The sequence below is a fragment of the Kogia breviceps genome, chromosome 12, assembly GCF_026419965.1.
Source record: "Kogia breviceps isolate mKogBre1 chromosome 12, mKogBre1 haplotype 1, whole genome shotgun sequence".
In the NCBI taxonomy this organism is placed as follows: domain Eukaryota; kingdom Metazoa; phylum Chordata; class Mammalia; order Artiodactyla; family Physeteridae; genus Kogia; species Kogia breviceps.
The window spans coordinates 84,605,509-84,629,641 of record NC_081321.1 but is presented as its reverse complement, the minus strand read 5'-3'; the positions used below and the strand labels follow the sequence as shown (position 1 = coordinate 84,629,641).

At 41.3% G+C, this 24,133-nt stretch overlaps 1 protein-coding gene across 8 annotated transcripts in view; it reads left to right on the top strand.

The window, feature by feature from the left end:
* The first annotated feature begins 4,233 nt into the window (after positions 1 to 4,233).
* Positions 4,234 to 24,133, top strand: part of IGF1 (insulin like growth factor 1) — a 70,093-nt gene continuing 50,193 nt past the window's right edge. For 3 of the 8 annotated variants that reach the window (XM_067009996.1, XM_067009993.1, XM_067009992.1), the window contains exons 1-2: positions 6,312 to 6,392; positions 9,164 to 9,320. In XM_067009996.1, the coding sequence (XP_066866097.1) occupies positions 6,378 to 6,392; positions 9,164 to 9,320 (172 nt within the window). In that variant the 5' untranslated portion in view covers positions 6,312 to 6,377. Of the gene's footprint in view, positions 4,588 to 6,293; positions 6,393 to 9,163; positions 9,321 to 24,133 lie in introns of those variants that run through there. The other 5 variants (XM_067009994.1, XM_067009991.1, XM_059081984.2 and 2 more) reach the window with 4 other exon arrangements.

Below are 24,133 nucleotides of genomic sequence, written 5' to 3'. Positions count from 1 at the left end.
ACTCTCAGGGAGTTTATTATCTTTTTGATGTGAAATAGTTTACCTTTATCATCATTTATTTTCCAGACCTTGATTCAACCGACAAAACGCTTGGAGCCCATACCAAGAGTACGCACTGCGAGTAGAGCCATGGAGACGTCATCCTTGCTCTCGTAAAGTTTATCATCTTCCTTTCTCCCCTTAGCACTCTTCCCTTTTTTAAAACTAGAGTGAATTAAATACCTAGCTTATCAAAAGAAAAGTGCAATTTAAACTATATTTGAATCCCGAGCTTTGCAAAACTCCCCACGCCTCCCAAATTCCACACATCAACGGTGAAGATTGCGGTGGCAGTTTCCCTGCAGACCACTAGAGGGCGCGCACATTTTTCGATTCCGAAAGAAAGCGTTCTTTGGGTACTTGCCCCTGAAATTTGGAATTGGTGTCTCCTTTCCTCACTTTCTTTTCAACTTGGGGCAATTGTGGTGAGCCCTTAGGCTCTCTCACTCCACCAAGCCATCCTCGCCCCATGCAGTGACTCCTCATCTGCCATTACGAAGAATTCTTTTGCTACCCAAACCACAAAAGTTTTGCTTCAGACTGTTCTCAGCATTTGCCCTTTTGACATTTTAGAAGAAATAAGATCCGAGTTTGATGTTGAAAAGAAAGCATTGATTTCTTTAGTGGGAGGATTTCTTCTCCCTATTACTGTTTTCCCTAGCTGTGGGGAAAAAGCGCCTCTAAGGATTTAAAACAGTTCCTTTGAGCTAAAGATCTTTCTGAGGGCTAACAGAGCTGCTTCTGAGCAGATCTTTTGGAGCTGACATTGGTCCCCTTGTTAAGCAGCCTGTTGTATTTTTCAGGCCCAGCCTTTTCCTCTGAGTTTTACGTTCTGAATTGACCAGATCTTGATCTCAGACATTGGAGAATACACTCCCAGACCAACCCTCCTCACAAACCGTGAGCCAAGAGACAGGCCCAGTAGTTTACCCCAAGTTCTTTGCCTGGTGGGTGGCCCCAAAGCCTTAAACCTCACCCGTTATTTGGTTCCAAAGTCCTCTTACCCCCAGATATCCATCCTAAGCTTTTCATAGGAGTCAGCACTGACATTAATTAAATAAATTGTAAGTCTGCCCCACTGCACATGGATATGAGATGACCTTTTGAATGAGCAACTCTGCAGTTGACATGGGGAGGACTGGGAATGTGGCTCAAGCAGAAAGAGTGGGGGACAGGGTCTTGCCCACCCCTTTCTGTGAATCTCAATCAGCCTGCTCTTTAAGGAGATGAACGACTTTTTTTTTTTTTTTTTAAGAAAGGTATCAGAAGTCTTCTGAGACTGCAGCTTTATGCAAATACGCTACTCAAGAAGAAGGCTTTAGGGGAGAGTTATTTATATCCCTCAGGCATTACACATGCAAAAGGTGAAACTGTGAATCTCTGCATTTCCAGGAGTGGATGTTCTCATGATGAGCACATCCTTGCTATTTTGGTGGCACACAATTCCCATATCTAACTGTCAGGTTGTTCCAGGCAAGAGACTACATAATCATTCAGTAATTTTAGAATGACTCTGTATGTTTCTCTCCGATGGGGCTTCTTGACCTGAACTTTTCCTAGGGATTAGATTTACTACCACCTTGGACCCTCTAGTAATAGGTGCATCCGTCTCTTTTTCTCCTAAACAGGTGCAGGATTCAGTCATTAAGAAGTCATCATGTGGCACATTTATTGCCCTTTGGCTTTCATGTTGACTCCTGGAATTAGCCAAGAAAATGGTCATTTCCCTAGGAATTATTGCTCTGTTGCTGGCTCACCCTACCCAGAAATCTAGACCATTCTCCACATTGAAGTATACAATAATCACTTCAGGAAATTGCTTTCCCCGTTGGAAACTGAGAGCTCACATCGGAATGTTTCCACAGCACAGCTGATGATAATTACGACTCACTGAAATTTCAGTTTTCTTTGATTGTGACATAAAAACTGGGACATAAATTAAAACCCAATTATCCTTTAAGGGTAATTGGGGTTATAAAACCAAGAGACTGTGAATCAGTGTCGATAGTGCGGAGCCCACTGTCGGATGGAACAGTACGCATTCTGTCTGCCAAAGCAGCCTTTTACATGAAATGGTTGGGGATAAGGTGATCTGTTCACACGGCATGCCAAAAGAGCCCATCAAACTGGGGTACAGTCTTGAAGAGGGCAGTGAGCTCCTAGGACATCTTGGAACGATTAAAACAAGGGAAAACTGCAATGGGAAAGTCACGGCCTTTACCTGTGCAGGTACCCAGCGGTGGACCCAGGCACCCAGCACCAAGACTCAGCGGGCACCTGACTCTGCACACGTGGAAATGGCAGATCTTTCTATGTGTGAGACAGTCTACATTATCAACGTCCATGAGAGGAAGTTGCACTTTTTTTTTTTTTTTTTTTCCACGAAGGATGTGATCTGCCAAAGCTGCAGGGGAAAAAAAAAACTGATCTTCGGTAAATCGGGTCCTAAGTTAAATGTGTGAAGGGGGAGATAATTAAAGGAAGTCTTGGATTATTCTCGAAGTATAGGAATTGCCCACACACCTACAGATGCCTCCCCGGCCACCTCTTGATGATGCATATTTGTAGACTCTTTAGGTCAAATCGCATCCCCTGAAACTTTCCAACTTTGCACCTCAAAGCCTCTCATGACACACCCCTCCTCCCCCATCCTGGATTCTCAACAGGGTTTCACTTCCCTGTCTTTCCAGAGAAAGTGTGCACTTTTCGTATTTTTAAAAGAGCACATACCCTCCACATGACAGCAGTGTTTTCCTCTCTGTCTCTGCCACTTAGCTGACAGCCCCTGTGCGGCCTTGACTGTGATGCATGTTCATTGGGCACATAGTAGGCCCTCACTAACTGATGCTGAGTATTACTGCACCATTAAAACGGCATCACTCCGAACGTCTAACTTGTCTTTCTCGAAGGTAAACACTGCCACAAGTTATGAATCACAGAGAAGCCTTGAGCAAACTCAACCCCCTTTCAAAACCAATCGGGTTTTCCTTCGAGGGCACTCACCTCTGCAAACAACTTCCTGGCCACAGGACAACATAAAGACCCAGACAAGGGTTTCCAGCAGACCTCTGTTTTGAGTCGATGCGTCAATATCACTGGGTCTCCTGAGAATCACGAGAGAGAGAGAGGCAAGGTCCAGACTATTTCCACCATCCCTGGGAAACCATGCCCCGACAGACGTCTAGGGAAAATGGGATGTCCGACCTGGGCTTTTGCAACCTTATTTCATAATCTACTTTCTTATCTCCTACTTCACAAAACGGAAGAGAAATTGGTGCAGACTATACCGACAAAAGATCAGAACTTGATTCTCAGTGGCAAAGGCAAGTATACATTATAAATAGCAAAACAGCTGGCTTGGACTATGTTCCCGGCCACTCATCCAGTGGAGAGATTTGAATGACATCATAACCCTTGAGAGGGTATTGCTAGCCAGCTGGTGTTATTTAGAATACACAAAAACTGGAGAAATAAAACGCACTCACGTGCGCACGCGCGCGTGCGCGCACACACACACACACACACACACACACACACGCTCAGGTTCAAGTTATGCAGAAAAATACGAACGACAGGAAAATCATTTTCCCCTCAGGTGCCCTTCCCCTGGGGTGAGGGTGGGGGTGATAAGCAGCAGAGTAGAGGAAGGAAGAAAAAGATTGTTTTATTATTTCAGTTGGCTTTACAGCTCAGCAAAATCTTTGCCCTGTCGTGGGCAAAAAGCATTAGACAGTGTCCTAAAGGGAGCCAACTGCAAAGCTGCCCGCCCCTTTCCAGGTTCTAGGAAATGAGATCATTCCCCTCACTTGGCAACTAGGACGAGGGGTCATCCCAGCGCTGTCTTCCAATCTAGACTACCCCAGTCATTTGAGGGTTAAAATTGTAGGGTATGTTTGAGATGGTTTTTTTTTTTTTCTTTTTTTTTTTTTTAATTTTGCATTGGCTCTGGAATATAAAATTGCTTGCCCATCCTCCAAGTATATTCCTTTCATACTGGTAAGGTGTATTAGCAGATGTGTGTGTCTTCCTGACCAGTAGAAAGTTAATCAGAGGATAGCATTGGTATTTTAATGTCTGCTCACCCTGTCACTAACACGCATTCTTTTAAGGGAAAAAAATGCTTCTGTGCTCTAGTTTTAAAATGCAAAGGTATGATGTTATTTGTCACCATGCCCAAAAAAGTCCTTACTCGATAACTTTGCCAGAAGAGGGAGAGAGAGAGAAGGCAAGCGTTCCTCCAGCTGTTTCCTGTCTACAGTGTCTGTGTTTTGTAGATAAATGTGAGGATTTTCTCTAAATCCCTCTTCTGTTTGCTAAATCTCACTGTCACTGCTAAATTCAGAGCAGATAGAGCCTGCGCAATGGAATAAAGTCCTCAAAATTGAAATGTGACATTGCTCTCAACATCTCCCATCTCCCTGGATTTCTTTTTGCCTCATTATTCCTGCTAACCAATTCATTTCCAGACTTTGCACTTCAGAAGCAATGGGAAAAATCAGCAGTCTTCCAACCCAATTATTTAAGTGCTGCTTTTGTGATTTCTTGAAGGTAAATATTTCTTACTCTTTGAAGTCATTGGGGAATTTTCTTTAAACTGTGTACTGTTTGCTTCTGCTTAGAGATGTTCTTCACTTTAGAATTTTCATTGTTTCGGCGCTGGGAGTTATTTATAAATTGCTGAATATGCAATTCTGTGGGATCTGAAAAAATAGCTCCGGGAGATAAATGCCTTTGCACAGATATCTGTATGAGCAAAAACTATTGCAAGGTACTTATGCTAAATCCTCCACTTCTGCAGGGCTTGAGTGGTGTCATTATAGAAGATTCCTTTAAATCCTGTCTATGGTTAAGGGCTATAGAGCATGGATATGAACTTTTGGATTTTTTTTTGCAGGTGCAGATGTTTTATTTTTAAGACCATGTTCGTGTGTATGTAGGACTGTGTGTGTATGTATCTGTGTGTGTGTAACTTGTCAGGACTTTTATTACAAGGCATGCCACATATAAAGAGTTACATTTTAAATGATATTAAAGCTTTTAAATGTGATCTTTGGAGCGAAGGTCCCGGAACTCTCTGCACTTACGCCCAGAGAGTCAAAGTTAGAGTGAAGTTTACTTTGCTCTTCTGAAAAAGAACTCCTTAAGAACTCTTGCTGACCTTGCATATTCGTATAATTTAAACAAATGCATACTGTATATGGAAAGCGGAAACTTTCTAGCAACTGCTATTCCAAGTTTTTTCTTTTGAAGAGGATTCTCAGGGGCGAAGTTTGGACTTGGGGTTTTGTGTTGTAAAACTCTGATTTTATACTCGGTGTTGTAAAGTCTCTTTAGGTAAATTTGGCTGGCGTTGTCAATGCACTGACTTCTCGTTTCCAATCACTGGCCCTAGTTCAAGTTTCCATTCTCAGCAAAATTATATCTCTCAAGACTTGTGTTTTTCCAATTTGCAAGCACTTTTAAGCCGCTGTCACTGGCTCCCCGATGCAATTGCCTGAGGGCTCAATTCATAAAACGTCCCTACCACTAAGTACGGTAATCATTTGCTGCTTTCAAATACTCCACCACTAGGACTTTTCTTAGTCAAGTAAGTGGCTTAGGAGTTAAGGATACATCCTTGTCAGGCACCTGATTCTGCTGTACTTGAGATGCCAAGATGCATGCCGGCTACCTTGCTTTTTAAAGAAATGAAGTCAATATACACATATGCTATGTGGTCTGATAGCTGGGGGCTTTGTCTCCCTGCTTAGATGATCTTAAAAGAGGCTGTGGAGTGTTATCTCCACATTAATTACAAGTTTGGAAAACTCCAAATGAACTTTCCATGTTGTGTATGCTGAACTATTCAGAAGTAGAGCTAGCCGTAAGTTGTTGCTTTTTCCTGTACTTGGAGCAGGAAGTGGTTTGAGGGAGCTACGTGGTCTTTCAAACGTAATTCAATGAGTAAAGGTGTCTGCCAGGCAGAACTAGCAAGCTGATTGTACTCTGAGTCTCAAGATATTTCCAAGTGTTTGAATCAGAAGGAAGAGGGCACAGGAGAGGACTGAAGCTTGGGTCACTGTCCAGGGCGGCTACTATAGGCACACAGTGGAAATTGGTGGCTTGATTTGGAGGAAAAGATTGACTCGAATCCCAGCCGTGCAATTTGTTCATTGTCTGAATGGACAAAAGGCAGTTTACCCAGGCTCATAGCATACCTGCCTGGGTGTCCAAATGTAACTAGATGCTTTCACAAACCCCACCCACAAAGCAGCACATGCTTTTAAGTCCTCAGTTTATTCACATCAGTCTCATAATACCCACCCTGACCTGCTGTAAAAGATCTGGAACAAACAAAAATGGTTACACCTACAGTGAGTATTTTCTTATGACTATTGCCCTCAAATTTTGCTGGGCATTTTTATTGTAGCCCAAACATCTGGAATCAATTGATATTCCATTTATTTAAGATAAAAAAAAAGGTCTTTTAAATTTTGGATTTGTGAATGATTTTTGAGAAAGAGTGCTCTGCAATTATTTTCTTTTTTCTCTTCTCTTTCTCGTTCTTCCTTCCTTTCTCTCTCTCAGATCTTTCCTTTCTCTCTCTTCATTTCTTTTGTGTTTGGAAAAATAAAAGGCCCAGGAAATGATGAACATATGGGGCCACTTGTTTCGAACTTTTAACTCCTAAGCAAGTTCCTTATTGTTTTCCTTCCGGGGAACATAATGTGATAAATTCTCTGGTTCTCTGTGGGTGTACTGGACTGTTCCCTGAACTAAAGGCAAATGCACTAGAGGTTCTATCTTGTCCTAGAACTATAAGTGCTGATCTTTATCTTAGAGCATAACTCAGCAAAAAAAAAAAAAAAAAAAGAAAAAGAAAAAGAAAAAGAAAAGAAAAAGAAAGAAAGAAAGAAAAAGAAAGGAAAAATCTGTAAAAAAATAAATCTTAAATTCTTAATTGCTAGAGATTTATATGTATTACTGGGTTTAAATGTGTCATATAAAATAAATAATTACTAAAATATAATTTTGACCTCTAATGAAGTTCTCAATTCACTAAGGCTATAAGCTGAGTACCTTTTCCCCTGGATTTCATGAGAACTGAAGAACTTGAAGGCATCTACAGTTGCAGGTGCTTGGCCTTAAGCATCACTATTAAATAAAACAGAGAAGGAGGGATGGAGAAATAGGATTGGCAAAATAACATACATTCTAGAACTGGCCCGTTGCCAGAGTGTGGGGTATGTTCAGTGAGATCAATTATGAGTTTTCTCTTTTGAAAAGGGCAAGGAAGTCCAGTTGGGTTGGACTGGCTGAGATTTCCACTGGAAATATTGAAAGGGAAAACTCCCACCAATTATTATTTTATAACTAAGAAAGATGAGGATTGGATGACTTGTTTCTAGCAGTCCCCGTGGCTTTGGCTACATGGGGGTGGAGGGTTTCCATGAACAGGTCCTATGGAGAAAATGGAAGAAATGTTCCATCAAGCTTTCACCTCCTCTTCTATTTTATGTCCATTATTTATGAGGATTTGCAAATAGAGGAGGCTTTTCATCTTCCACAGTTTTACAAGCATTAACTAAATATTTACATTGTGTTAACGAGAGTCAGGGGTTTAGGGTTTTTTTTTCTCAATTGCTGAGCTGAAAGTCTGGCCACAAAAATGGAAATCTTAATTACAATGATGGAGCAAACTTTGCCACTGATGTAGAGAGCCATTAAGTTAAGAGTCCATGGAGGGCAAGGAAGGTGGTTGGAAAATAAATGACTGAGTCTGTTTCTCCAAAAGTGATGGGGTTAAATGGACCTGCCACCACTGGGAGGTTCAGAAAAGCCTCTTTTCATAGTGATAGCTTCCAGCTTAACTACATGACCTTTTGATAGGGTCCCTCGCTTAACATCCAGTCACTGACTCTGCTGATGCTGCTGAGAGTGAACGCATCTGAGGTGGGTGAAGCTACTCACCTTGGGAGGCTTCCTAGAAGAAGACACATCTTGGTGCCACAAGTAGCAATATGGAAAAACTTAATGATCACCTTCGCATTGTTTCTACTGCTGAGAGTGAGATGGAGACTTGAGCCACAGGAATCCCGCTTCTGGCAGGGCTGCCATTTGGATGTCTATCATTTGCTAAGTCAAGCCAAACAGGGGCTCCTGCTATAAAATGGTTACAGTGACACATAAGTCCCTCCAAGAGATGAAGTCAGAATTCCTGTGAATTAAAAAAAAAAAAAAAAAAAAAAAAAAAAAAAGGCTTTTGCAGGTTTTGAGCCCAGTGCCCTGTTCATGGAAGGCACAGTCCACATGTGTGTTGATCTGATATTGAGCTTACACGCGGGGCTTTAGAATGAAGAAGGCGTAGGGTCTACTTAGCATAAACCAATTTCATTCCTAAATCCTCACATTTTTCCCGTTCTTGATTTTTAACTTCTACTTGTAGTTATTAACTGCTGATCTTCCCCAGGTAAGAAATCCCAGTCTCTCTTTCCCTGCCTGTGTTTCTCTCTGTCTCGGTCTCTGTCTCTCTCTCAAGTGAAAAAAAAAAAAACAAAACTGTAATGATATATAGTATTTTCACAAGTTCTTTTTCAGCTGCAGTAAATTCTCTTTAATCAGTAGCTGGGGAATGATGTTCTGGTTAATTTAATATTCTGGTCGATAATGAATGCACGTGCTATCTGTGGATGGCCAATCTTGAGAGAAGTTAAATTAATAAAACATATTTGGCCCCAAATCTGGACTGAGCACAGTTTAACCTTTGATGATTCCAAAGGTTTACCAGGATCTCTGAGCGGTGTGGGACCCCACTGTAAAAATAGCATCTTTCACGTTCACATAGTAAATGTTTCTAGATATTTTATCTCACTGAATTGTAATAGGAACCCATAAAGAAGGGGTTCAGGAAGGACTTCCCCAAGGTTCCACAGTAGCAAGAGGATTAAACTCAGGTTGCTTGGTGCCAAGACCTGCTCAGCCCTCGCTGCCCTGCGGTCACTCACACACCTTGTTGCACTTTGGAGCGGGTAGTTTTGATTAATGACAGGAATGGAGAGCTGAGGGTAAAGGCACCCCTGCCTCACCCCCATCTCCTGGCAAGGACCCAGGAGGAAGCATGACCCTCCTTCTGCTTCTTCGGCAGGTAAAGATGCACATCACGTCCTCCTCGCATCTCTTCTACTTGGCCCTGTTCTTGCTCACCTTCACCAGCTCTGCCACGGCTGGACCTGAGACCCTCTGTGGGGCTGAGTTGGTGGACGCCCTTCAGTTCGTGTGCGGAGACAGGGGCTTTTATTTCAGTAAGTAGCCTCCTTCTCACTGCTCTGTGGATTTACAACCGCAGGGAGTGTGTGAAGAACTGAATGACTGCCCACGGCTGGCAGCCGTCCTCAGCCTCCGAGATTCCTCACCTTAAAGCGAGCCTAGTGTTTCAGTGGGGCTGTGGCACGTTTTGCAGATTTCAGATGGAATTTTCCTCCTTAGCAGTTTGTCTTTTAACGATTTCCCACTGAGCTTTCCTGCAACTATGCTGCTCTACCCTCACTCTTCCATTCCTTCCAGTGAAAAGGTGTGACAAAATGGCCCTGGAGGATTAAGGTTTCGGTTTTTGAGATCTGTGAGTGCACGTAGCAACATATGTGAACGTGTAGGGCTGTTTTAAGTGCTAGGTTATTTGGAGGAAACTAGGAAGGTGGACTTGGGCAAAGAATGGAGGGGCTCTCCCCAGATGTCTCCATGCGATATGAAATCACCAGGAATACACAGAAGGTGAACCTTGCTGAAAGGCACGTTTGCAAATACACAGGCTCTCACTCAATGCAAACTGAAATGCTGAATTAATTTGCCCTCCATTCAAACTGACCTTGAGTCTTTGTTATTGCCTTCCTTTGACATCGCTCTTCTCTGGGGCTCTCCAGTGATGTCTCCATCTGGAAAAGGGTTTCTGACAAGTGCAAGGTCACTTATCCCATAAGTAGGTCTCAGGTGATTAAAAAGTCAACAGTCAATAAAAAGTAGACAGCCAAGTCCACGCTTGCAAATAAATAATAAACACAAACAAGAGTCCAGGCTACTTGAGGGAACAGATCATTTAAAGAACCTACCTCAGAGGCGTCTGTCTCATTGTATACTACAGGACACTGATGGAAAGCCAGATGCTCATTCTGTATAACTCTCTGGAAGTTTAGAGAGTTTCAGGAAACTGACTCTCAGGTCCTCAGGACCATGAATCATTCTTAGAGGTTCATATCACTTAAGTGTAGACAGCTTACCTCAGTTACCCACTAGACTTTGAATAGCTCCTGTGATGACTCACAAACTTCAAGTCTCTCTCATCTTCTTCCCAGGAAGGGGTGTGTGTGTGTGTGTGTGTGTGTGTGTGTGTGTGTGTGTGTGTGTGCACGTGTGTGTGTGAGTGAGACTGGAAGGAGGGGTCTGTGTGTAGCAGTCCGGGCTAAGTACGGAGCACGGGAAGGAAGAGGCTGATAGGCGTGTTGATGGTCTGTACTCATTGTAGATTTGGTGACAAATAGCTTTTCAACAACTAGTGACAGAACGTGAGAAGTGCTTTCTACTCTTTGAATGGGCAAATTCCCACTCTCTGTTTCCAGCCAATGCTTTGAGTGAATTCATTTATTTTTCTGGCAATAAAGCGATTCTATCCCATTCTCTGTTGCTATGCAGATGAAAGCCTTCGTTGGGTGAGTGCTTTTCAAATAGCAGGCTTGTTTTACCTTCAGAATATCTTGAGGAAGGCAAATGTGTCATATCAACATCACCCAGCGATGGGTTGTCACTATTCTTTACTTCGCTACTCTACTGATCCACATTTTAAAAGATGGATAAGTGTTTCTCACTTATTATGCCCAAGAGGATTTTTCTGTCTTGATGATCCATTTGTGCCATTTCCTTTTACCCAGTTCACTAAGTGATTGCCAAGCCCCCAAGTGTCTTGTGTTATGTGCCAGGTTGAATTGTGATGTTCAGTGTGACATGCTCCAGGATTTCCATGCACAGTGCATGGAAACTGGATCTTTCTATGACTGTGATGCTTGCATTAAATGATTGAAAATGAGAATGGAAAGAATAATTTGGCCCCAAGTAACCATATGATACTTATATATGTTCACACAGATAGTTAAGAGTATTGGACAACTGTGATGGAAACTGATTTCAACGCACTGAAAGGCATTCTGTTACTCCAAGGATCAAAGTTTAGCAAATGTGTTTTAATTCCATTTTAGTAACTTGAAAGGGGAAGGTTCTACATGGCAACTCTTAATGTTTAGAGTATGACTTTGGATAGAAAGTGGTTTTATAAATTGTGTCTTATTATTATTGAGAGTCTAGGTTTCATAAGTTCTGCCTTATAGAACTCCATGAATTAATGTAAATTATTTGTCTGACATAAACCCTCATGCACCAAAGTATTCTTATTAACTCTCTAGTCAACTGGACTAGCCTTTTTGCCCAAGAGAAGTTAACCCCTTTAAATTCTTTAATTCAAAACATTGATGGAGCATTTGCTATGTGTAAGACACAGTACGAGGCATGAGTGAGATACCTCGAAATGAACGAGAGATTAACTTTGCCTTCAAGGAACTCACGGTCTAGTTGGGAGGTTAAAAAAAATAAGTATCAATATTATCAAGTGTCATAGAGAAAATTAATCATGGAAGAATAGATCATAGTCCTTTATGCTTTTCCTGAATACTTTTCCCCAGTTTTTGAAATCACCTAACCTGGATCTGCCCTCTCAATGGGCTCCTTGATACCAAAGGCCATATTTATTTACCATTGAATCCCAGTATCTAGCTCAGTGCCTGGCTGATATAGCTGCAGCTCTAATTTGATTGTTGAACTGGCAGGACTGAATGGAACAGAATCCAGCTGAATGGAATGGCATGACTTGTTTGGGATCTTAGTCTTCAAAATCATCAAGAATTAGGTTTGTCGGGTACTTTGGACAATTCTCACCTCATATTTACCCGCCTATTTGATAAAATTTTATCTTTTTTCAACTGAATACAGTGTATACTAACAATGACTTAGAGGCGGCATTTTGGTCCTCCCCGAGCTATGCTGATGGTCTGTTTTGTGTCTGAGCCAATTATTCTTACAGGCATTAACTGTTGTCAACAAATTTTATTGAGTTTCCTTTTTGTCCCCTGAGATTTACTGTGTGTGGAGAAGTCAGCTCTAAGCATTTATAGCCTTTGAAATACTTTTTAGAGGAAAGCAGTCTTCCCTATACCTCTATCCTCTGTCAATCGACTCTTATTATTTTTTTTACCCTTATTTTCAAAGTTTTATTGAGGCTATGTGTTTCATTTTAAGCCACTTCATATCCATTTTGAGTGTATGGATTTTTTCATAGTGGAAGGGGGTTTCTGATCTTAGTTTAAAACACAAACATCTAAAAGAAAATTGCCTCCATATCTATCTTTTTTATTGGGCTGGAACATTTAACAAGGAGAGTTTTTAACCCTATTAGAGACAGAACTGTTCTGAATAATTCTTTTTTGTAATGCTTATTTTGCATAGATTGACCCAGTGTTGTAAATGAGTTCCTATTTCTCTACAAGCCCAAGTTCCAGTAGAGCACAGGGGAAGTCACCTTCTGGATTATCTGTTTTGTGAACATCTTCCCAGCATAAGTGAAATTGTTCCTCTATAATAATGCAGCTTCCCCAGACATTTTATGCAATGAAATTTGCAAAGAAGAGCTAACTACTGATTCTTCCCTATGTATCATAGTAAGAGAGCATATCAACCAGTTTCATACTTTCATAGTCTTGGGAGAAAAATGGTGGCATAATGGAGCTGGCACATTGGGAAAGAGCTAGCTATTATCTTACCAGATTGATGGAACCCTCATAGAGAGCAGCTTGTTATAACCTCGCTGTGCATGGAACAAAGCAAGAGGAAAAGAGCTTCAAGTGAAATAGGAGAAGCTAAGCTTGCCATAGATATAATTTTTGACAGTCATGGTGATTAACCATTTTAACATGCGCTTTAGAGGCTTGTGGAATTTCTCTCCTTGAAGATACTTTAAAAATTGACGGACAACCAACCACCTTGGATGGTTTCAATTAAGAGCAACCAAAAGAAAGCGAGTTTCTGAGGTCCTTTTTAGTTTTAAGAGTCTATAAACAGTCCCTTAAATAAACTGTATATGCTTTACCTCGGTGGTCTGGGAAAAAGGAGAAGTAAATCAATTAGAAAGGAAAGTTGGATGCCCTTTTGGCTATTCCAGATTTATAGCTTTTGTAAAACATACCTCTAATGCATAGTTATTAAGAACAGGTCTGCATAAATGAATGGCATTCTTCATGTGTTAGAACATACTGTTTTATAAAGAGTTTAAGTAAAACTTTGCAATGAATTTCATTGTTATTGATTGCAACAACCTTCCTAGATCGAAGTTATTATTATTAACTCAAGCTTCTTTCATTTGAAATATAGTGCTCAGAAAACTACTCCCAGACCTGTCATTCATTAGCTGTATGACTTTGGCAGGCATTTAAACTTCCTGAGCCAAAATGTCCTTGTCTATAAAACAAGGGGATTTTGTTAAAGTAAATGACCTCTTCTAACTTTAACAGACTCATAGTCTAGGTTGTAATTAACAAGCATTTGGTGCTATTCAAGAAAGGAGAACCTTGGATTGAAATAGTGACCGAAGAACATTTAGACTCCTTTATCTTCTCCACATAGTTTCTTTTCCTTCCCAAAGATAGGAGATCCCACCTACTTAAAGAAAGAGGAACCAGCTTCTTTGTCTTATTTTGTTTTAAGCTGGGTTCCAACCCCTCAGGGATGAAACAGAAGATCAGACATGACCAAATACATGCAAGTCATCTGGCCAAAGGAGCACACACCTCATGAAAACAGATTGCTATCTTTCCTTACTAGGAAGGATGAGCTGACAGTTCTCATCTTTCTATTTTCTCACTCTCCTGGACGTGAGGATGGTAAGTAGGTCATTTTTTAGCTGCCCTTTATTAAATCAGAGGGGGCAAATTAGAAGCTATAGGCTTCTAAACTTTGACTAAAAGCCTTTTCCCAGCCTATTGAGACTGCCTTTCCATTAAAGGAGACCGCACCACTGGGGACACCCAAAGACACACTCACCCACCATTAGCATTACGGTCAGTGGGGCTGGATTTGAGCTGTACCATTTGCATTCCTTGGCTTGGCACCCCTTAGACAGCCAGCCGTGCATTTGTATGACAGCTGGTCAAGCTTTTCTCTTTGAAACTAACTGGAACATGTGGGATTTGACCTTGGCCCTGGCCTCATTAGCACCACTAAGCTAATAGGCCACAGATATTCTTAAAGAAAAACAATGAGTTTTTTTATTGACCCTAAGGGCTTGCTACTATTTAAAAATGCCCAAGGGGACCAGTCTGGGCAACCAAGGGACTGCTAAGAAAGTGATGATTTCTGTGCAAATTCAGAAAATAATTTGCATTTTCCTGACATTGTAATGCTCTTTGAGACCATGTTCTCCCTGATGGATAATTACAAGAAGCAGGAGACCGAGGGATTCAAGACCAAGCATGGTCTCTGTTGCAAAGAATCCAGGGTTTGAATCCCAGCTCTGAAACATACTTGGTGGGTGGCACTAAGCAAGTAACTTAACCTCTTTTTTCCTCAGTTGGCCCATCTATAACACGGGGCCTACCTCATAAAACTGGTTAATATATTAGAACATATTAAATTAGAATTCTGCCTGGCACATAGTAACCATCATAAACACATTAGCAATTATATTTATTTACTCTCTTCTGGGATCATTTGCAGAGTCTGTTGCAGAGGTAGAGGTATCTGGGCAGCTCAATTCATTATACACTCATTTCTCTCTACAGGGGCAGCTGATAAAACCTGTTGCTAGTAGTAGCAGTTACGTAGTAGTTTCAGTAACACAAAGGATGCCTTATGTTTGACTAGTATATTCACTTTTTCAAAATCCAGCTGTATCAGCTCTCTCACTTGGTCTTTACCCCAGTCTTAGATGGCAAGAATTATTGCTTAATCGGACACATGAGAAATGTGAGACACTGAGATTTTGTGACTTACCTCACTGGATGGATCCAGAACCAAAGTCAAGGTCTCTTGTCTCCAAGAAGCATGTTCATCTGGCCACGCACATTGTTTAAAGGTCCAAAGTGTTATAGCATAGGAAGATGCTTCCCAAAATCCCAGGCTTCTCTAAGAGATCAAGAGCAGGAACCCCTCAGTTCAGTGTGAATTCTGAACACTTCTTTGAAAGGAGCCTTGAGGGAGACATCCATGCAATGACCCTACATTTTACCTTCTAGAAAAACTTAGAAAATACTAATAGAATTTCTTCAGGGTGCACAAGAAAAGCTTCTTTGCTTAGAGGCTGCTGCTGTTCAAGACCCTTCACAGACTGGAATGGCCTCAGACAGAACACCGCAGCTCACCTGCGAGTAGGAGGAAATGGTTTATGAGCTGTGGGACCCTCTCCTCTGGCCGACTTCAAGTTTTCTTCTTTCTCTGCCGGCAAACCTCAAGTGCTTTATTTCTAGCATCTATGAGTTCTGCTGGTTTTTCCCAAAGACCTACTGAAGAAAGGCTGTTGATTGGACCAAGGATCGTTCTCTGGGTGCTATAAGAGAGGTGGTAAAGGAGAGGTGGTCGCAAGGCACCACGGGCCTGAGAGTGAGCCAGGCAGGAAGAGTCTTCCCCAACTTGGCCATGAAAGGAGCTGTGGGAGCAGCCAGGGGGTTGGATGGGAGGCTCCCACCTGTGTGGGTGCCCCTCAACCAGTTGCTTGAAGACCAACGGTATCGGAAGTTTTCAGACCTTCAGTGGTTGGCAGGTGCATATCTCCATTTTGGATCCAGAAGATAGCGTTGGTGTTCTCCAAACCCTCTGGGCCTCCATATACCTAGTCCAGACATCATGTAGCATGCCAGCATTCCTCAGGACCTCTGTAAAGAGCCGACCTCATCCCTCTAGCAGACTTTCTCCTGATTTCACAGCCCATACCAAAGAATTGGACACACTGCCAACAGGCACGAGATCTCTCCCAAGGAGATTTCTCATTGTTCTCAATAATGGGCTACAAAGCCTTTCCTCTTTTATGCAGCCAGAGTCTTTGACAACCAGAGTAGCAAAAAAATTGTTTCTGCACTGAGCTGTTGCCCTGGCAGAGTTCCATCCTACACCTCTCCATGAAACATCAGCAAGCTCTTACATCACAAAGAATTACTTTTGGTTGCCTGGAAAGTTCAAATCCCCAGGCCTTATTAGCTGTTAGACTAAGGAGATGACAACAGAGCATTTCACTTGTCTTTATCTATATGCGAGATCATGTTTAAAACATAGCAAAGAGCTGTTATTTGACATGCGATTCCTTAACTGCAGTAAGTCGTATGCCTATTTAATGCATTGTTTAGTCTCACATTGGCTAAAGCCACTTAAAGAAGCACTTGGCAAGCTCTGGCTTTTCATTCTTGGCATAGCTGCCCCTCTTACTTTTTCACTGAACCTTAAATACCAAGAAAAACCGTTCGCTTACTTTACATCTGGCATGTTGCTTTATGCAATTGGCCAGAACTTTTGCACGTGGCCCTCTGCATTTGTCCTAAGGTAATTAATGGCTTTGCAATATTTGATCAGCAACAGCATGGACACAAAGAGAAGTTGTGCAACCAGCAGAGACCACACGGTCTTTTAAATGAAAACCTTTTGCATTAAATGCTCAGGCGTTCTGTGGGGATGAGTTTCCATGCCCCCCAAAACAGCAACAATACCAACAACAAAAATGGGCAAGCTGAAGCCCCTGGGAAGACACCCAAGAAGCTGATTCTTGATTAAGTATAGATGTCTCTAATAAAACTACCTAATTGTTTAAAGGAAGTAAAGTTGAAGATTGTTGTAAGCTTGGAAGCCCTTGAAAAATAATCTAGTCAAACATCAAGAGTGAAACTCAGAGAGAAGGGACATGTCCAAGGCCATGCTTCTAATTAGTGGCAGAAGTAGGAGATACTCTTGATTCTGTTTCCTGTTTTCTGTTTCCTAAAGGTGTTCCACCTTTAGCTTCAATGGACCATGCCTATGTCTAAGTTACCTGGTAAATTTAAATGATCAAGAGAGGCCTCCAGTCAAGCTCATCCAAATGAACATAGATCTTCGTGGTGCTCTCATTCCGACAAAGTCACCTGAGACTGAAGCTGACACCGTGGTTCCCCTGCTGTAGAAATTTGTACAAACTAAGGGGATTCCCTGTCTGCTTCCCATACAATGCACTAGGCCTTTCAATATGCTTTGGGCATTGCAAGTCCACTTCAGGTCATGATTTAGACTATTATTGTATATTATATTATTCTGACTCTTTGGTCACTCTCTCCAATGTCAACTTGGGTAGAACTGCTTTGGAATGACTTAGCAAAGCTGTGCTCCTGGAAAATCTGAAACAGCCTGAGAAGTCGTTGGATCAGCTTTTTTACTGGAGATTTCTCTGACGGCCCTAAGCCAAAAGAAATTTACACCTGATTTTTTTGCAGATTTCCAAGCAAATACTCTGTGAATCTCCTCAGATTTTCCTCTTTCACCTGTGGTCTTTTTGAGGTAGTAGAAAGGCTGTTGGAAGGCGCTTTTAACCTTTGAGAATTTGTTAGTCATGGAGTCAATTCTGTGAGTATTTCTGGGAAGATGGTCCTACCTCTGTGCCATTTACCTTGATGAAATGGGTCTTTCATCAGAGGCAAGTGATGAAGAAAGTCTGTACTGAGCCAACCCACATGCAGCCAGCTCCTGATTATCTGTGAAACTGGGGAAAGGAACGCCAAGGGTGGGAACTCTGGGTTCAGCTGATTTGGGGACACTGTACATTTCAGCCTCCTCATTCCTCCTTCCTCCCTGCCCCCAGCCCCAGCCCTTTTGTGAGACCAAGTGGCATGTTTTAAAATTCTACTTTATTCTCCTATTCCCCCCTCATGTCCCCCAGCAGTGCCATTGGCGATGGGATTTCTCAACCTCAGCACTACTGACATTTTAGGCCAGCTAATTTTTTGTTGGGGGAGAGGGACTCTCCTGTGCATTGTAAAATATTTGGCTTCCACCCTCTAGATGCCAGTAGTCCCCTCCTCCCAGCTGTGACAATCAAAAATGTCTCCAGACATTGCCAAATTCCCCTGGGGAGCAGGGTGCAAAATCACGCTTCATTGAGAACTCCTGGACTCTAGACAAAAAGCAACTAGAGAGATGGGAAAGCCATGAGTGAAGGTGACACACAAACTAATTATCAGTCACTGGTTAATGGGGTCTATGGTCCATTGCCCAGAGTAAAGCAATGAGAAGAGTTACTAGGGTTTTGAAGGCTGCTCTATGAAAGTAAAAAGCTCTTCCTAAAAAGGTGTTTGTGGGCCCTGCCTTTCATCTGATAGCTATGGAGCTCATTTATTTTAGTAACAGCAGTAAGGGAAGGAAGGCAGAAATGATGTAGAGCAAAGCTGTGTGCTTAGAAGTTTGATTGTGACCACCTGGAACAAATGAAAACAAAAAAACAAAAAAAATGCTGGTTCTCTTTGACCTCAGTATTTGCGGCTGTTCCCTTCTTGGTCATATAATAAATAAGCTCTCAATTCAGAGTGAAAAAGCCTGGTTCAGAGGAAGGCGCCACAGTTTTTCTTTTCCCTTCTTGTGTCTTTCCTATCTGAGTATCATCACAGTCATTTTATTGTCTATAAACAGCCCCACCAGAAAGCAGAAAGAGAAGATCAATGAAGTATTAGTTTGGAAATCAGAGGTTCCACATTTGGGCCTCGCCCAGCTCCCTCAACAGCTCTATGACCTTGGAGAAGCCACTTAATCTCCTTGGGTCTTACATTCCTCATTTGTAAAGTAGGAATAAAAATATTATACCTCAAGGGTTTGTCAAGGCTCAACTATAGAGGGGCTTGGAAACTGAAAGGGCAACCAAATGTGTTACTATTAGTGGACTGAATTGAATACTCACTCTGCCTTGTCCTTCTAATCACCATCCACAAATTAGTTCAGTGGTTTGACTTCAACTTTTAGTGACATTGAACCATTAGTTCAATGGTTCTGCAATAATTTTAATCTAGGAAAGCAAATTTGGCAGTGTATCTTCTGAACCTTATTAATTACAAATAAAAGCATGCTGGTATCTTCTATTCCCCTATCATTTTGCATTTAGACCACCCAAGAGTCTATTAATGGATCTGCAGAATGCTTACTCAGTATTACTGTTTATGTCCTCATTGGAGGAAGCAGAAAAAAGATGGGACCTATCCCTTTACCACAATGAGCTTGCTTAAAGAGTTAGTTTCCACACAGTGGTGAGATAGTCACTGAGGTTATCACACATAAGCAAAAGATTTCCATTCTCCCAAGTCAGCTATTGGTGATTTTTGCTTACCCTCAAAAAAGCAGTGCAGCGGAGGGAATGTACTCACTAATCAGAAAAGACTCTTTGTACTCTCAGGTTGCCCATCTAAACTGCTTCCTTAATCACAGCCTGACTTAGGGGAATTGAATTTTTTTGTTTGAGCATGGCCTTGATGAAATCAAAATTGTGAGTTTCATCACCATATGGACCCATGACCATGTGGTTCTTCTATCCCACAGGCTTCACATCCGATGGCTCCCAGAGATACATTTGACATAGAAACCACAATCAAATACCAGTTACTGCCACCATGAATTTTCATCCTCTCTCTTTTGAGCTCTTTCAGAAAAACAGAGACTAAGTTTTAAAAGTTTTTTTTCTGTCCTCCACAGCATCCAGTGTTGGGCACTTAATAAAACTTCTTGACTTGATGTTAAAAAAGGCACTCCAAAAGCTATTTCCTTCTACTGGTCCTCAGGGTATACCCCATGACTATCCATTTGCTACTGCCACCGTTGTGGATCTGAGATTGAAGGTATAGAAGAAAAAAGTCTATTTGAGGTGTCATCCCTTGGGACTCCTTCACTGTGGCCCCAGTGAAAACTTATCCTAGATCAACAATAAGCTAATTCTAGTCAACAGGGAGTCTTCAAGAGCTATTACAGGAGCCCACACAATAGATTCCACCTATGAAAATGGTTTTGAGAACAGAACCTCCACTCAATCCCTCTCTCTTATTTCATCTGAGGCATTCACACTAAAAGGAAAAGTGGTAGGCAAGGGAAGGTACATAACAAATGGTACATCCCTGGTAAATAAGCCCCAAGGTAGGTATAACAACCAGAGCACCAGCCCTCAGAGAACACAAGTAGTTTCTAATTGCCAAAGTAAAATGGAAGAATTGGAGAGCCAGAAAGAACCATATAGAGCAATCTGATCCAGTGTTCTCACTTCCCAGATGAGGGAAGTGAAGTCCAGAAAAAAACATGATGTGCATGAGGTCACAAAGCATGCTGATGGGAAAGCCAGGACCGTAATTCAGTCGCCTCACCCTCTGCCTAGGGCTCTTTGCATAGCAGGACATTTTAAACTTAACCTTGATAAACTCATACGAAGGTAGCATAGCAACCACAGTCCATAAACTCAAAGTGAACAGCTATGTCATATTCTTCTGGTGTCATGCATTGGAATAGTCTTTGAAAATTTAAGCCCTTAACCGTTCAGAAGAACTCTTTTTCCAATTTTTATCACCCATTGGATAATTTCATCAAGTCTCTTTATCCCAAATCTGACCAACCTGACTGCAGGACTATGGATCTTCATAGACTCTAGTAGTTTGATGGTTTGGAGACTTAAAACGAAGAAGGAAAGGACTAATTCCTTTTAGAGGCCATTTTAATTTAAAGTCATGTCAGCTGGTTGACTGCTTGATGCATTTTGTTAACTCAAGAAGCTACCCAAAACAAAAGATATTGTCGATGCATTATTTCTGTCTCTAAACATTCCTGACTTACTAGTCTTCCATGAAGGCCTTCCATGAAGAAGCTTAAATTTTCCTACGTATTTTGAGTTTTATGTTTCTTTCCATTAAAGTTTCCAGCCGTTCATAGACATATTTAGTTTGGCAGAAGGTAGTGGTGACTCATGGAATGAAGAAATTTGAAAGCAAAGCTACTGAAAATGGATCTAATTTCTTTTTTGGGTAATTTGGGAGCGAGCGATTGATAATTTGTCTAATTTTTCCTAGTTTCGTCAGCTGCCATACTGCCAAATATTTGTTCCATATGGATGCTTTGTTATTCCTGAAACATGTAACAAATTTCAGCTGCAACTATATCAAATTTGGTCAAAGGGTAAGACTATTGTTGGCTCATTTTCTCATTGTTTTTGGCTGGACACCCTCAATCAATGGCTATTGAGTGAAAAAGCAGGATCATATTGAAACCATTTTCAGCATGTTCTTTCCTATGGATCCAACCATTTCACTATGAGTTTGTCAAGCACAGCAAATGTTCCCTATTAAAGGGATGATTATGTTTTCGGCATAGACGCCACTGCCAGCTAATTGCATTCACCTTATAATTCCACTCAATTTGGTATAGAGGAGATGTTTCTGGCTCTCCAAAGATTCCCTCTTCTCTGATCCTTGCCTCTCACTATGGAACAGATATTCGGGGATAGATCCTGAGAAGATCAATGACATACACCTACAGTAGGCACTGTTTCAGGTTTACTTTAAGATAGACAGCCTGTGGGCCCTGAGACATAAGAATCGTAAGACTTGTAAAAGGTATTAATGCCACAAATCTGGCTGGCATTTCTGTAGATTACTAAGTGCTTTGCATGCAATTACGGAGAGCTCCCTTACCAGAGAAATCAGAGGATTCAGTAACATTGCACAAAAACACCATCATATGTAAGTTATAGACACAGAAGCACTTACTTCTGGCTGGTTCTGAAGTAGACACTGATCATTTAGCTTCAAGGTCATTCAGTGGGTAATTGGTTTCAATCAATAAAAATGATTTCAATGCTCCCCCATAAAAAAAATAGCAATAATAAAGAACAGAGAAGTCTATCTCTTAGAAGAAGTCAGATTTTACTGAAGGCCAGGAAAGTGTTTTGTGGCAAGAAATAATCTCTTATTAATAATGAGAAAATTGGATTTGATTAACAAACGTTACAAGGGGCACCCATCAATGTCACATAGTAAAAATCCAGGTGAGTGTAGATGGATCTAGAGCCCTGTAACTCAAAGCCAGCTGAGAGCTTGTTAGAAATGCAGAATCAGGGGCCCTACTCCCAACTAATTAAAACAAAACCTGCATTTTAACAGATACCCAGGGGATTTGTATGCACATGAGGGTTTGAGGAGACCTGGTCTAGGGAATCGCAGGAGATAGCAGGTACCTGCTGATCGGTGTCTCTCATCTGTTAACAGAGAGAACACAAAACAGAGCTGAACTTTCACTAAAGATTTGAAAAATGGTGTTGGGGCCAAACCTGCTTGTGGTCAATAACAATATATATGCTGATTCGACAGTATCAAATCCTGATTCTCTCAAGTTGGTGGAGTTTTTCCTCAGAGGAAGTATAGAACTGCTCCAAGCATAACCCCATGGCCTGACCTTCTGTGAACTGGAAATTGGAACTCCTAATTGCTGTGGCTGCAGTTTCCAAACCCATCACTGGGGCCAGGAACTGAGATCCAGGCCTTAAGATCTTGCCAGTTTCTTTTTCAATAGTTACATTTTTCAAGAACAGCCAAGCAAGAGTCCTTAAAAAAAAATATTTCTAATTGCACTGAGCGGAGAAATGAGCATTTTACTCATATCAAATTGCTTCCTTTGTCATCCTCAGCCAGGTTCTAGTATTATTTCTTATAACTCTGAGTTGATTAGTTCCATTAGGACTCCTATTGGGATTTAAGAGAAATGGTTTTAAACTAAGAAAAAGTGGGTTTCTGTCACCTACTGGAATGTGAAGGGTAAACTTTAAATCTGCTTTTCAGAGACATCTGGTTCCCCAGTTGATAGCCTTCACTAGACCCCACTCTGGAACTGGGTGATTTCCCCAGGCTGAACCCATTAAAGAAGGTCTGGTCATCTGAAAGACATAGCTTCCTCAGAAAGATTTTATGTCTTCCTCAGAAAGACATTATCCCATAGCAGGGTAGGTAGAAGTGAGAGAAGGCCAGTATGTAACTCCTCTTCTTTGAATAACACTAGAAAAAAAAGGGGGGGATTTGAACTGGGGAGTTAGGGAATCTCAGATTTACTCAGAGCTCTTCTACTAAATAACTTGGTAAACTGGGTGATTAGTCTCATGGGTCTCCAAACCTGTTTCCATTGGAACAATGGTATTAAGATGAACTAAGATGTTCCACTTCTGAAATGGGATTATTGGGGTCTGTTTTCACAATTTTCCAGGGGTGGGGGAGGGGAATAAGCCATAGATGGAGTTTTCATATTTTTTTCACATACATTTTTCTTAAACTTTAAGTACTTGCCACCTCTTAATTGTATTCAACTCAAAGATAAGGTGGTATTGGACTTAGCTCACAATTATATATTGAATTTGTTTAGACTTAATCCACTGCATTTTAATACAATATCCCTGACTCTTTGGCACTCTACCCATTGATAGAATGTTGACAAGATAATTTCTAACACCTTTCCAGAGCTAACATTTATTGTTGTTTCATGGAAATCTCTAAAATCCTTTAAGAAATATAACTGGATGTGGAGCTTAATGTATGTTTCTTTATTAGCATTTTTCTTTCATTACTTTTGTTCAGTGCTTTAGTAAAATATACAGAAGTAAAATTATAGCACTGACTAACCAATTTAATTGTAACATCATCGGCTAGTCATGTGCTCTGTGCTAAGCAATACCCAAGGGAGGATGTAGCCATGCCTTTAAAGAGGTTTCATAATCGTAATTAAGGACACATTAAATATCAATCAGACAACCCCAAGCTTGACTCAGATAGGAATAATTCTCCTCCATTTTATTCCAGTCCACACCATGCATTGAGTGCCTTCTGCTTAGCAGTACACTAATGATGAAAGGAATGAGTAAAGCACAGCCCCTACCCTCATGGAGTTAATACTCTAGGGCAGATGTCACAAAATGGCACCAGACCATACTCCTACCCCGCCTGAATCTAGCCAACAAACATGTTTTGTATGACCCACTCAATGAGTTTTTTAAATTTTGAAATTTAAA